The following is a 13,309-nucleotide window of genomic DNA, read 5'->3' as shown; positions in this document are numbered from 1 at the left end:
AGGGTGAGGAGGAACAAGATGTCAGAAGTGCCGTGGCCCCGAGCGGTCCATACAAGGATGGTTTGGAAGTCAACCTGAGTAGATGCACCTTGGTATTGGAAGAGAAAGTGGAGGCAAGACGCATGGAGGGCAAGATCTCGGCCAAAGGTTTGAGGATGTCCTGGTGGGGATTCCCTTCACTATGTGAGTCTTCACGGGGCAGAGAACCACCCTCCCCATTACACCACTCCTGCTTCCTCCAGAGCTCCCGCCACAGCACGGCCTGTTAGAGGGAACCCTCCGGGACAGCCGCCGCCCTCCTCTCTGTGCTGCGAGAGCCCAGCGGGGCTGTCTGAGGCCGAGGAAAGCACCCCAGAGCAGCACTGACCAGCACAAGTCCTTGTGATGGTCAAAGTGTCCTCTACCTGTGCTGTCCAAATCAGTAAGTAGCCCTGAGCTAGTGTGACAACTGCATTTCTAACTGGACCGAATTCTAGTTAATGCCAACAGCTTCATGTGGCTGGTGCCACCAGAATGGACAACACAGCCTTACATCATCCTCTGGCCACTAACATACGGGCTTCAGCCCATCTCCCCAGCCTCAACTGGCCTCTCCCTCGTAGGCACGGTGGGAAGAGAGGAAAGGCAACTTCCTGATCAGCATGGTTTTGGTGTAGCCCAGAGGGAGGGGCTAGACAAGCTGACCTAGCATAGTCCTCAGTAAAGCCCTGAGAACCTGGGACAAGAAATCATAACCCAAACACACAAAATATAAGTTATTTATTTGGTCACAGAATCTGGGGTCCGACCCTAAATAGACGGCATTTAGAAAAGGAGGCAGGGGCAGCAGTAAGGGCCAGTCATCGCTCGGCCTCCCCCGTGCTGGCACCAGCGAGCTTCCAAGTGACGGCCAAGGGCTGAGCTCAGTGATAACCTCCTGCGACCTTCGACCTCCTGCTCTGGGGAGGGATGCCACTGGGGTCTGTCCTAGGACGGCAGGCCACGCTCATTCTCAAGGTCATCACCCCGGCCTTTGGTCTCCATCCGGGCAGGCAGCTGGCAGAGGCTGAGTCCAGGTGGGGATCCTTGGGATTTCTCATCTCCTCCATCTGTGGAGGGAGGGAGGGAGCAGGATGGGGATGCCACCTCGGGAGAGGGAGGCACCATACAATCCCAGGAGCCCACTAGGGGGAGAGCTTTTGGTCCCCCCTCGGTCTACTCCCCCCGCCCCGGCTACTGTCCCTGCTCCAGCCACCCGAACTTAGGCCAGGCGCCCGCCACTGCCTCGGCCAGGACCTCATCCAGGGGCCTGGCCCCTGCGATGCCCACCACAGCTGTCCAATGACAAACAGTGGCAATCCTTTACAAGTACACAACCCTCAGGTTCCAAAGTGTATTCACCTATCTTTGATCCTCCTGTCTCCTGGTAAGTCCCAGGAGACAGGTGAACCAAGCTCTCCACGACTGCACACTGAAAGGCAGAACAAGGATTTGAACTAGGTCACAGGACTCCAAAATCCAGCGTGCTAAGAACTACCGCCTCACGCTGGAGGCTACCGTCTCGGGACGGCGTGGGCACATGGAGAGCCCTTGGAACTCTACACCACAGGGGATGGTGACAAAGGGCAGGAGAGCCGCCACCTCCCCCAAACTCACATCCGGAGGCATTTGTCCTTTCCACCACTTGCCACTCTCTGGCCGTCTGGACTCCAGTCGACAGCGTATACCTGAAGGGAGGAAGGGGAGGGGGATGGTGGCACAGTGAGGAGAGTGGGGGAGGAGGGCCAGGCCTCAATTCCCCCTCAACCACTTGCCCACGAGGGTCGGCCGTACCTCATCCGCGTGGCCTGGCAGGTCTGTGACCAGCTTCTGGGCCTTCACATCCCACACCTTCAGTGTGCTGTCACTGCTGCCACTGACCAAGAGCCGGCTGTCGGCCGACCACGCAATCTGGTACACGGCAGCCACATGGCCACGCAGGGAGGCCAGGTACCTGGGCCAGGGGAAGGAAGATGAGGATGGATATGAGATCTTCAAACACGCCTGAGGGGTCCTCTATGCCCACAGCGGTGGTTCTCAACCTTGGCTGCGTGTCAGGATTACCTGGGAACTTTTACAAAATCTCACTGTCTGGTCCCCACCCCAGACCAATTTAATCTTTTCCGGTCATTACGATGTTGTAAAACTTCTCCAAATGAGTTGCTTCTAGAATGTTTCTTGCCAGGCCTCCATACCTGCTCAACTTTGCAAGCCTCGGAATCCAATGCAGCCATCTGCTTAGCCCATCCGCACGACCCCACCCTCGCCCAACCACCCCGACAGGAGCCTGCTGACAGGTGGCATGGAGAAACAGTGGGCCAGGCCCACCTGGAACCTGGTCGGGACAGACTGGCTGTGTCTGCTGGTGCAAGTCGTTGGGCCTCTCTGAGACTCAGTTTCCTTATCTTAAAAAGAAACCGGGGCTTCCCTGGCGGTGCAGTGGTTAACAATCTGCCTGCCAATGCAGGGGACACGGGTTCGAGCCCTGGTCTGGGAAGATCCCACATGACACGGAGCAACTAAGCCCACGCGCCACAACTACTGAGCCTGAGCTGTAGAGCCTGCGAGCCACAACTACTGAGCCCACGCGCCACAGTTACTGAAGCCCGCGCGCCTAGAGTCCGTGCTCCGCAACAAGAGAAGCCACCGCGATGAGAGGCCCGCGCACTGCAACCAAGAGTAGCCCCCGCTCGCCGCAACTAGAGAAAGCCTGCGTGCAGCAACGAAGACCCAACGCAGCCAAAAAAAAAAAAAAAAGAAACAAAAGAAACTGAATGATATATTTCACAGGGCTGTGGTGTGAAAATACACAGAGACTGACACGTAGGTGCCCCTTTGGCCTCAACAAGGGCTTCCTTGCTCCTTTTCTCGCCTACGCCTCTGCCTCTCCTCCTAACTAGCTGCAAGGGCACTGTGCCTCGTCATACCAGTGCTTCTCAGACTTGAAAGGTGACCTTAAAATGCAGGTCATCTGATCCCCAAGGTCTGGCATGGGGCCCAAGGTTCTGCATTTCCATCAAGCTCCCAGGTGATGCACTGCCTCACTTTGAGGAGGGCCAGATAAAGACTGGACCACAAACCTACACTTGTGCTGCATCCCTGGCCCTTGGCCAGCATTTTTTTTTTTTTTTTTTTTTGGCCATGCCGTACGGCTTCCAGGATCTTAGCTCCCCGACCAGGGACCGAATCCCTGGCAGTGAGAGCACAGAATCCTAACCACTGGACCGCCAGGGAATTCCCTTGGCCAGCTTTAAGATCATTTCTCTCCCTAGATATGAAAGAAACTAGCATTTTCGGCGCCCACTGAGTGATGGTGCTGAACAGACCACCTCATTTAATCCTTGTAACAAAGCAGAGAGGTAGGGGGTCTGCACATTCAGAAGAGGCAACAAGAGGCTCAGAAAATCCAAACACTTGCCAGGGCCACAAAGCTGGGAAGCGGCAGAGCCAAGCTCGTTCCGGAGGAAGAGCGTCGCTCCTCCCCTCCCCACGCCCGCCACTCACTTGCCCGTCCTGCCATCCCACAGCTTGATGGACTTGTCAAAGGAGGCGCTGGCGATGATGCGCGAGTCCGCGGAGAAGAGCACCTGGTTGATGAGGGCCTGGTGCCCCGTCATCCGTGCCAGGGGCTTCTTGTCCTCCGCCGGGGACCACAGGAACAGGGTGAAGTCGTCTGAGCCAGACACCAGCCTCTCTGGGCCCTGGCCCTGGGGAGGCACAAAGCACACATGGTCTCAGAGAGGAGAGCCCGACCTCGGTAGCGAACACACCACTGACTGCTCAACACCAGCACAGAGTCCAGGACTGGAGAAAGGAGGCTGGTTACTTCCCCCGAAGGGAAACTTCACGCACACGGGACGGGACCATTTCTCTGACGTAGAATTACATGAAGAAGCAAGGTACAGAGTGGTGTGTTAAAAAGGGGAAGGATTTTACATGTGGGCTTGTATACGTGTGAGTATCTGTACTGTGTGTAGTGTACACGTATACGTGTATGTGTATATATGACGTCTCTGGAAGGAGACACGAGACACTGGTAGCACTGGATGCTTCCAGAAAGCACGGATGAAGGTGCAACAGAGATGAGAGACTTTCCACCATCTAAAACGGCCCCTACTGCTTTGTGTTCTTTGCATTAAAAAAAATTTTTTTTATTTTTTTGGCCACGCCATGCAGCATGCAGGATCTTAGTTCCCCGACCAGGGATCGAACCCCGGGCCCTTGGCAGTGAGAGCGCCGAGTCCTAACCACTGGACTACCAGGGAATTCCCCTTTTTGTTTTCTTTGACCCTTAGACCATGTGAATGTGTTACTGAAACTACATAAAATTTAAAAAGAGAGGTACCTGAGGAATGCAAATAAACAGATAACAAAACAAAATGAAATAAAATGATCCCCAGCACATTATGGTTTTTAGGATTGTAAACTAGGATTATCAGGAACAACTTTCCGGAAGAGGTACGTTCTGAGCTGGGGCTAGAAGGGAGAAGAGCCTGAGCGTCTGCAGTATCTTGGGGACGAGGAGAAGAAGTGTGTAGAGCTGGCGGTGCTGGCAGATACTCACCCGCATGAGGTTGTAGCGGCTCAGGGCTCTCTCCTTTAACTCCTGCACTGTGTCCAGGTATCGAAGGAGAGAAGGAACAAGGCTGATGAGAAAATCCAACACAAAGAGCAAGTACCCCCCCACAGCCTAGGTCTGCCTCTCGCATGTTAAGCTTGAGAACTGGCTCCTTCCCCTCCTCCTCCCGCTCACTCACAGGACCCTCGGAGGTCTTGGGCATTAACTGAGGCCTCGACTGGGTCAAAGGCCCCCGTGCGCAGGGCGTAGTCGGTGCTGAGGGCCATGGTGTTCACCCAGTGGCCATGGCCTTGCAGAGTCCGGCACAGCACGCCCTAGGGCGAAGGGAGGCAGGTCAGACACACACAGAGCACTCCACCCCTGGGAACGCGCACCCCCAGATCAGCCCCAGAAGATGGGCACTGTGGGACTCCGAAGCAGGGCCCTCATTCACTGTGATCTGAATCAAATCACCCCTCTGGGCTCAAGTCTCTCCTCATTTGTAAAATAAGGGTACCGGCCCAGAGCACTGTTTCTGGAAATATGTTTCACAGAAGGGAAATGTCACAAAAAAGGGCTCTAGTCAAATAAGTTTGGGATACGGCAGGTTCGATAAGCCTAAATAGGCTTCCTACAGCAGGAAATTTCCAGAGCCTGACCATGCTAAGGGGTCCTGGAACCTCCGTTATAATGCAGCACCAAACCATAGGACCCCCGTTCCCGAAGCACTTCCCCAACCACCCAGGAAACACTGGTCAACCTCCCTGGCCCAAGATTTCCCCAGGCTGGTTCCGGGCCTCTCCCAGCTCTTACATCATGAGCCCTCCAGACTTTGATGGTGCGGTCCTGGGAGGCGGAGTAGAGAAGCCCGTCCCCTCCCCACCGGAGACAGGTGACTGACTGCGTGTGCCCGGTGAGGATGCGCTCACAGCGGCCCACAGCCGTGTCCCAGACCCGCACGCTGCCGTCCTTGGAGCTGCTGGCCACGTAGCGGCACTCGGGGTTGCTGGAAAGAAAGGGAGATGTGCCCTCACTTCTGACCTGGCAACGCCTGTCTTCCAACACTGCCTCCCGATCCCCAGCGCGAAGACCAGGGATAATGTCTCGACAGCTTCCTGACCCCAAGATCTGGCTGCACTGCAAGGTGGCTCTCAGGCCCCGTGATGAGCACCACCGCCCTCCCCCCGCCCCGCCCGCGCAACACAGGTGCAGAAGACCTTCCCCACTGCCTGCCATGCTGTCACTGCCGGTCAGACTGTCTACCTTGTCTCCCCTCACATAAGACTCCTCTGCACCAAGCAGGGGAGGGCTACGGCTTTGAAGCCCTGGCTCCTCATTCACCCAGCTGTCAGTGTCACTCACGCATGGAGGGGCTCCCAGCTCAGGGCTGTGATCCACTTGCTGTGGCCGGCAAGGGTCCTGCCCACTTGCTTCCCTGTGCTTGGGTCCCATAGGAGAATCTGAAGGACAGCAGCTCATCGAAAATAACCCTCCCCACCCTTCCCCTGGTCCCACCAAGGGTCCCCCGGCCATCGCCCCCACTCATCCCTCCCTGAAGACCCCAGAACCTGATTCTGACCCATCCTGCAGGAAGGGAGCCCCAGAATCCCTGCCTAATTACCCTGACCCCCATCTACCTGGCCATTCTTGCAGCCTGAAGCCAGCTTCTTGCCGTCTGGGGACCAGGATATGCTAAGGACCCAGTGTCTGTGTCCTAAGAAAGCAGTGGGGGAGAAAGGGGGACACCTGTCTTTATCCCCATTGCCTAGCTATGCCTGGCACGCTGCAGAAACTCCTTAGCTAGCTGCTGAATAAATGGACGATCGAACAGAAGAGATGAGGCTTCCTAGGCAAAGGGAGAATCCTTCCCAAGTGCTAGGGCCGTGCATCTTGCCGCACAGATAACACTGCCACTTTCTAGTAGCTCCTCATATGCTACGTGGTATAAAGTTCTTTCATACACATCAGTCCTACAATTCTCATGATAGCTTTAAAGCATGGGGCAAAGCAAGAAGTATCATCCCCATTCTCCAGATGAGAAAACCGAAGCTTAGAAAGGAAGCAAGGCCTACCTACAAGGTCACCCAGCTAGTGTGAGGTCCCCAGGCCAGCAGCAACAGCAATGCCTGGGAACTTGAAACGCAAATTTCAGGTCACACCCCAGACCTAAGGAGACAAAATTCTGGGGGTGGGACCCAGAAATCTATATTTTAACAAGCCCTCCAGGTGATTCTGATGCACGTTCAAGTTTGAGAACCACTAGGGCAGAGACTGGATTTAAGCCTGGTTCTCCTTGCTACCAGGCAGTTAGCCCCTGCCCACAGCCCCACGCTGACTCTTCCGTCCAGTCTCTGCTTGTTTGCAAGTGGCTGGCGGGGCTCAAGGGTAAGGTCTCTACCTAGGAACAGGCAGCCACTAACTGGATGTCAAGGGGCTGGAATGTGCTCTGGGCCTCCTCTCCCCCTCAGGAGCTAAAGAGCTGAGTGAATCAGCCACCCGCCACTGCGTTAAAACCCCCTAAGCGGGTAAGTGGGTACTGACCCTGGCACGTGAAATGTGGTGTCTCAGTGCTGAGATCCCAGAAGCGCACAGTAGTGTCTCCAGAGCCACTGGCCAGGTACCTGGGGAAGAAGAGAGGCCACCTGACCTCTGCAGTGAGGACAAGGGGTGGGGCCCACCGGAAACACTGCACATGTACATTCCTGCCGCCTAGTCAATCATCTTCTGGGAACAGAATCTGGGACTGGAATTTTCTCTTCTGAGAAGGAGAAATGTAACACCGATGCCATCTGGGAGAAGACCCCAGGAGGCCATTTCTCTCCTTGTCCTTTCTAAAAGGAATGGCCACAGTCATAACCAGATTTAAAGCTTCTTATTATCCTCATAGGATTGTGAGAAGCAAATAAACCCTATTTCTCAGGTGAACAACTAACTCAGAGGTTAAATGACTTGCCCAGGTCACATGGCTAAGAAGGGACAGAGGTGAGCTTGCAGCTCAGATCTCCTGAGGTCAAGTCCAGGAAGGGCTCTTCCAAGGCAGGTATCCTTGACCTTCAGGGACCAAACTCCACCGGGGAAGTCCCTTACTTGCAACCTGAGCCCAGAGCTTGGGTCTATGGTAGGCAGCTGGAGGCCCCATTGAGCATAACTTGGGGGTCCCCCCACCCCCGCCAGCAGCTGCACCCACTCTCTCCTCCATGACTCTGCAGCTGTCCTTACTTTCCTGTAGGGCTGAAGGCCACAGAAATGACTGCCTCGCTGTGACCCTCCAAGGAGCTGGTGCAGCGGGTCACAGCGCGAACCCTGAAGATAGCCTGTGGCTGGTAGACGATGTCAAGGACCTTCTCTGTCTCGACCGCCTGTGACTCCAGCGTCCTCCCCAGGGAGGAGGTGATCTCGGCATCATGGACATAGAAAGCCAGTGGCAGGGGATCCTCCTGGAGGACAACAGCAAAGAGAACCCCCCCGCCCCCATCAAAGGATGGGCAAGGCTGCCTCCACCAGGGAACCCCACCCTCCGTGAGCTGTGGGCAGGCAACGCTTCCTACTTTTCAAGCCACCCTGCTTGGGTTACCCCCATCATTCCCCATTCAGCAAGAACTTTTTAATCCTTGAAGAGTGACTGCAAGACACTTACACACCACTTCAAAATCCTTTATCTGAATCTCACAACCACCCTGGGAAGTGGGCATTAATACTGATAGATGAAAAAAACTGAGGCTCAGAGCAACTAAGTGATTAGCGCAACGTCCTATTGCTGATGCCTAATTCAGTTTCTTCAGAAAGAAAACTAAAGTCCAGCATTAGGGTTAGTATATAGCATTATGCAGCGTTTTCTAAACCACCAGACCATGCTGCATAATGTGTAAGAAGCATCCAAGAAGCTGACTGAAAAAAGGCAGACTCTCTGCTTCACCCCAGGGTCTGGTGTAGCAAGTCTTGGGTGGGGTCCAGGTATTGCATTTTTAAACAGCCTCCCACCCCTCAACAGAGGGCAGCATTCTGATAAACACCGGCTTAGGAGAGCATGAGTTTTGAATCTGACACTTGGCTTCCAACTCCCAATCTACCACCTACTGCGCAGCGCCATACAAATAATTGAATGATCCCAGGCAACACTGTAAAATGGAGATATTAATGACAATGGGAATATAATGAGGAGCTGTGACAAGGAATCACTGTTACGATGCACCCAATGCGTTCAAAACGCGGTCTCTCTCCGCAGGTGAACTCCCGACGGTGGGCGCGTAAAGCGCTCTCACACTGATCACATCTTCCGACCCTCCCCAAGGCAGACGGCACCGCCGGGTTGTTATCACCCCTGTGGGAGAGTGGTGGGGATGTACCCGAGACCTTCGGTCTCCTGATCCCCTGCGTCCCCAGCCAGGGCAGCGCCGCCCGCCCCCCGCCCGGCGGAGAAGACGCGGGGCCGCCGGGCCCGCCGCTCACCTGGGCCAGCAGCGCGTTGCACACGAGCTGCAGCTTGTCCGGGGTGATGTCCACGGGCACGTCGAACGGGGAGCCCAGCAGCTGCCCGCCCTCATCCTGGAACTGCACTAGCAGTCGCTGCACGTCGCGCGTCGCCGCCTCGTTCTGTGCGGACAAGGGCGGCGGGCGTTATGCACGCCGCCCGGACCGAAGAGCCCCCACTTCCGCCTCCCTCCGGCCTCGGGGACCCCGGCCCGAGCGCCCAGCCGCGGCGCCCCTACCCCCACTCAGGCCCACCCACCGCCACCACCGCCGCCGCCGCCGCCGCCGCCATCCTGCGTCCCCACGTGGAGCGGAAAACTCCGGCGGGACGGAGCGCCGCCCCCGTGGTCCAGCGGTGCTGCAAACCGCCACATCGCCCTCTGGTGTTGCGGAGGGGAAGTGTCGCGCCGCGCCTGGCCTCAAATAAATGGATCAAATAAATTAATAATACTTGATGCGTACAGAAGCAAAAAATTCCTACAGTTTTCAACAGTGTAGAGCAATAACAATAATAATAATGATAATGATAACGATAGCAATGTATCAGGCATTGTTCTAAGTGCTTTACATACGTAACTCATTTAATCCTCACAACTCTTTTCACCCCATGTTACAGATGAGGAACTAAAGCAGAGTCGGACCAGGAGCGCTCTTACCGGAAACCTGGGATCTTCCTGTCAACTCCTCTCTCTCTCTCTTTCTCGCTCTCTCGCTCTCTCTCCCCCCTGCATCCAGGGAGTCTCAGGCTCTGCCAGTGCTGCCTCATGAACCTATCTAGAATCTCTTCTCTCCACCTCCACTGCCACACTCCGCTCTGAGTCACCGTGGTCCCTGCAATAGCCTCTTCACTTGCCTCCCTGTCTCTACCCTGCCTCCTCCTGTGCGTTCTCCACACAGCAACCAGAGTGACGTTTCAAACCAAAAAATCTGGTCTGTTACTTTCTGCCCTAAAACCCTACAATGGCTCCCATTACAGGCAGGAAAAAATCAGACTCCTTATGATGGTCCACTCAGCCTTACCTCTCCAGCCACTCCTCTCACTTTAAGATCAAATCTTTCTGGCTATTTCTTAGTTCTTCCAAGTGCTTTTGCCCATGCTGTTTTCTGGAGCTGGTACAGACTTGTGCACACCCCCCCCCCCCAATTCATACGTTGAAGCCCTAACCCCCAGTGTGACTGTATTTGGAGATAGGCTCTATAAGGATGTAATAAAGGTTATGTGAGGTCATAAAGATGGCATCCAAATTTGATAGGACTGGTGTCCTTATAAGAAGAGGAGGAGAAACAACGGCTCTCGCGTGCTCTCCCCCCGCCGCCCCACACCTCTCTTTGCTCTCACACAGAGAGGAGGCTGTGTGAATACACCTCAGAAGGTGGCTATCTACAAGCCAGGAAGTGAAGTTTCACCAGAAACCAACCCTAATGATGGCACCTTGATCTTAGGCTTCTAGCCTCCTGCATTGTGAGAATAAAACTTTTTTGTTGTTGTTTAGGCCACCCAGTTGTGGTATTTTGCTATGGCAGCCTGAGCTGATGAATACATACTGGAACAGTTCCTCATTCTTCAGGTCTTGCCTTAAATATCCATTCAATCATTTAAAAAAGGTCTCTGTCAGACACTGTTCTAGGAGCTCTACGTACATTAACTCATTCAATCATTTACTCAGGGAAACCTTCTCTGAAACAATGTCATGTTTCCTGATTTCAAAACACCTTGGTATTCTTCAGAAATCACAGATCCATGGAAGTCTTTCATCCATTCATTCAACAAATATTATTGAGCACCTACTACATACCACGCACTGTTGCAGACACTTGGGATATGTAAGTGAACAAAATAGACACAAATCCTTACCCCCATGAATGTTCTCTGCTTCCATAATCATTCACAGTTTCTGGCACATAGCAAATGCTTAAGAAATGCTTGTGGAATGAATTACCGAATCAGGATTTGAATCTAGGGTCCCTTGGATCTCTCTCTGCCAATGGCCCACCCAATGGATCCAATGGCAGGATCCTTTACCGTGTTATGTCACTGCTACAGAGAGCCACCCACAAAGGGGCCCGGGGTTGGGGACACCATGAAGGCAGGGAATTCACCCATCCATTCATTCGTTTATTCAGTCAACAAACATATATCAGGGCTGGATCTTGTGTCCAGCAGAGCAGTAGAACTTGTCCAAAGTCACAGAGCTGTGTTTTCAAGGTCACAGAACTAAGAGCAGAATCTAGTGTGAGTGATCCCACCTATGCTTTTTCTCCTGCAGTATCTTTCTCAGTTTGAAGATATAGGGGAGAGGATGACAGAATGGTAGTAAGTGAAGCAAAGCATCAGCACAAAGACTTCATTCATTCATTCATTTAGGAACATGCATTGGGCACTGGTTCTTCCAGGCTCTGTGCCAGGGGAAATCAAACTGCATGAGATGCTATCCTTGCCCTCTGGGAGGGTGCCCACAGCCCAGGCTCACAGACACAGAAATGCGGGAGAATTCTGAATCCAAGCAGGGACAACCTCATAAATTTCTCTTAGGAACCCTCAGTCGGATGATGAGAAACAATTCCTGCCCCAGGGGAGACCCTCTCTGGTGACGAATACATAGTTGTTTTTTCTTAATTAAAAATTTTTAATTTAATTAAAATTTTAACATCGAGGTATAGTTGATTTACAATATTATATAAGTTTCAGGTGCACAACATAGTGATTCACAGTTTTGGGGGGTTTTTTTGTTTTTGTTTTGAGCCACATGCAGGATCTTAGTTCCCTGAACAGGGATCAAACCCGTGCCCCCTGCAGCGGGAGCGCGGAGTCTTAACCCCTGGACTGCCAGGGAAGTCCCTGATTCACAGTTTTTAGTGAATACATAGCTCTTGTCCCAGGAAGACCCCCTTCTGATGAGGGGGACTCCGCAAGTCCCAGTCAGTTAGGGGGCACAGTCCTTGGTCTCAGGGAATTCCCAGGTTGCCCCAGCTCTTGCTGTGGGAGAAGATTTCAGTCTGGTGGGGGATGAACAGAGCCCGTCCTCTGGGAGCTCCCAGTCTGATGGGAGAGAGAGGCTGAATATAGCCGCTCCATACAGATGGGGAGGAACCACAGAAGAGGTGCAGAGTGGAACAAACAAACATCCCACTTCCACTAAAGTGAGATAGCAAGCCCATGGGTCTTTCTGAAAAGCAAGGACATTTTCAACAGGTGGAAGGGGTAGGGGAGTTGTGGCCAAGGGGAAGAGGGGAAGGAACATTCCTCCTTCTTCCCTCCTCCCTCCAGAAGGGCATTTCTGGATGTCTCCAGTTGGTCTGGGACCTGGGCAGCTGCTCTGTGTGTCCAAGTCTGCCAGCCCCTCAGCTGTCACTCTGCTCCCAAAATAGCAGTGGTGGGGGGGAGGGGAGAGGAGGTCGTTTATCTGGGATGGAGTTGGACAAGCGGCATTAGAGCCGTGCCGAGGGAGGGAGGGTGCGCTGGGGGGTTCCCGTCCCTCTGGATCTTTCTCTCACTCTTTGGGGTATGAGTGCCTGAGCCCCCAGGACCGCCCCTGAGCGGGGTGCTGGGGCAGAGGTTAGTCAGAACCTCCACGTGGTAATGACTGTCCAGTCTGGGGAGGGGGAGGGCCCTGAGTATCAGTGACAGACTCCAGGGGCACCTGCCCCTGTGGCTAAATATGGTCTGGAGCCACCAGCAGGGCTGATAAAGTCTCCTGGGTAGGGGCTAGGAGGGGCAGACTGACGCTGGCTGGCTGGGGGTTCACACGCACGGGAGCTGCACCCCGGGGAGGACAGACCGAGAACATTGTCCTCGTGAGAACGTGAGCTGGCCTGGAGTGCTCCTTGGACTGGGGAGGGAGAAGGGGGACCCAGAAATTTTAAGGCCTGCGGTGAGAATTCAGGTCCTTGGTGTGTCTAGCTGGGAGGGAGAGAGAGGGAGGAACAGGGATTTTTTTTTTTTTTTTAATTTTATATTGGAGTATAGCTGGTTAACAGTGTTGCCTTAGCTTCAGGCGTACAGCAAAGTGATTCAGTTCTGCATATACATGTATCTGTTCTTTTTTAGATTCTTTTCCCATTTAGGTTGTTACATAATATTGAGCAGAGTTCCCTAGGAACAGGGTCTCCGAGACCCCTCTCAACTCGGGCCACGCTCCGAGCAAATGCTGTGATGTCCTTCTGGGCAAAGGATTCGCGGGTGCTCGGGGTGGGTCCGTTGCAGGCTGCATCCTCACCTCGCATCCTGGTGGATGGGGCACCTGGGGCTCCAGACCTCAGGCC

At 53.9% G+C, this 13,309-nt stretch overlaps 1 protein-coding gene across 5 annotated transcripts in view; it reads right to left on the bottom strand.

The window, feature by feature from the left end:
* Positions 1-744: 744 nt before the first annotated feature.
* Positions 745-13,309, bottom strand: part of NLE1 (notchless homolog 1) — an 86,772-nt gene continuing 74,207 nt past the window's right edge. Inside the window, exons 1-14 of one of the 5 annotated variants that reach the window (XM_068529881.1) lie at positions 9,703-9,825; positions 9,306-9,459; positions 9,026-9,169; positions 7,796-8,013; positions 7,118-7,197; positions 6,214-6,290; positions 5,939-6,036; positions 5,390-5,582; positions 4,776-4,911; positions 4,583-4,629; positions 3,523-3,725; positions 1,813-1,972; positions 1,636-1,706; positions 745-1,088 (exon numbers count right to left, since the gene is read on the bottom strand). In XM_068529881.1, the coding sequence (XP_068385982.1) occupies positions 1,076-1,088; positions 1,636-1,706; positions 1,813-1,972; positions 3,523-3,725; positions 4,583-4,629; positions 4,776-4,911; positions 5,390-5,582; positions 5,939-6,036; positions 6,214-6,290; positions 7,118-7,197; positions 7,796-8,013; positions 9,026-9,169; positions 9,306-9,459; positions 9,703-9,812 (1,704 nt within the window). In that variant the 5' untranslated portion in view covers positions 9,813-9,825 and the 3' untranslated portion in view covers positions 745-1,075. Of the gene's footprint in view, positions 1,089-1,282; positions 1,451-1,635; positions 1,707-1,812; positions 1,973-3,522; positions 3,726-4,582; positions 4,630-4,775; positions 4,912-5,389; positions 5,583-5,938; positions 6,037-6,213; positions 6,291-7,117; positions 7,198-7,795; positions 8,014-9,025; positions 9,170-9,305; positions 9,465-9,702; positions 9,826-13,309 lie in introns of those variants that run through there. The other 4 variants (XM_068529885.1, XM_068529882.1, XM_068529883.1 and 1 more) reach the window with 4 other exon arrangements.

This window comes from Eschrichtius robustus, chromosome 20, assembly GCF_028021215.1.
Source record: "Eschrichtius robustus isolate mEscRob2 chromosome 20, mEscRob2.pri, whole genome shotgun sequence".
NCBI lineage: Eukaryota > Metazoa > Chordata > Mammalia > Artiodactyla > Eschrichtiidae > Eschrichtius > Eschrichtius robustus.
Note: the sequence above shows the minus strand (reverse complement) of the source record. Positions and strands in the feature narration are given on the sequence as shown.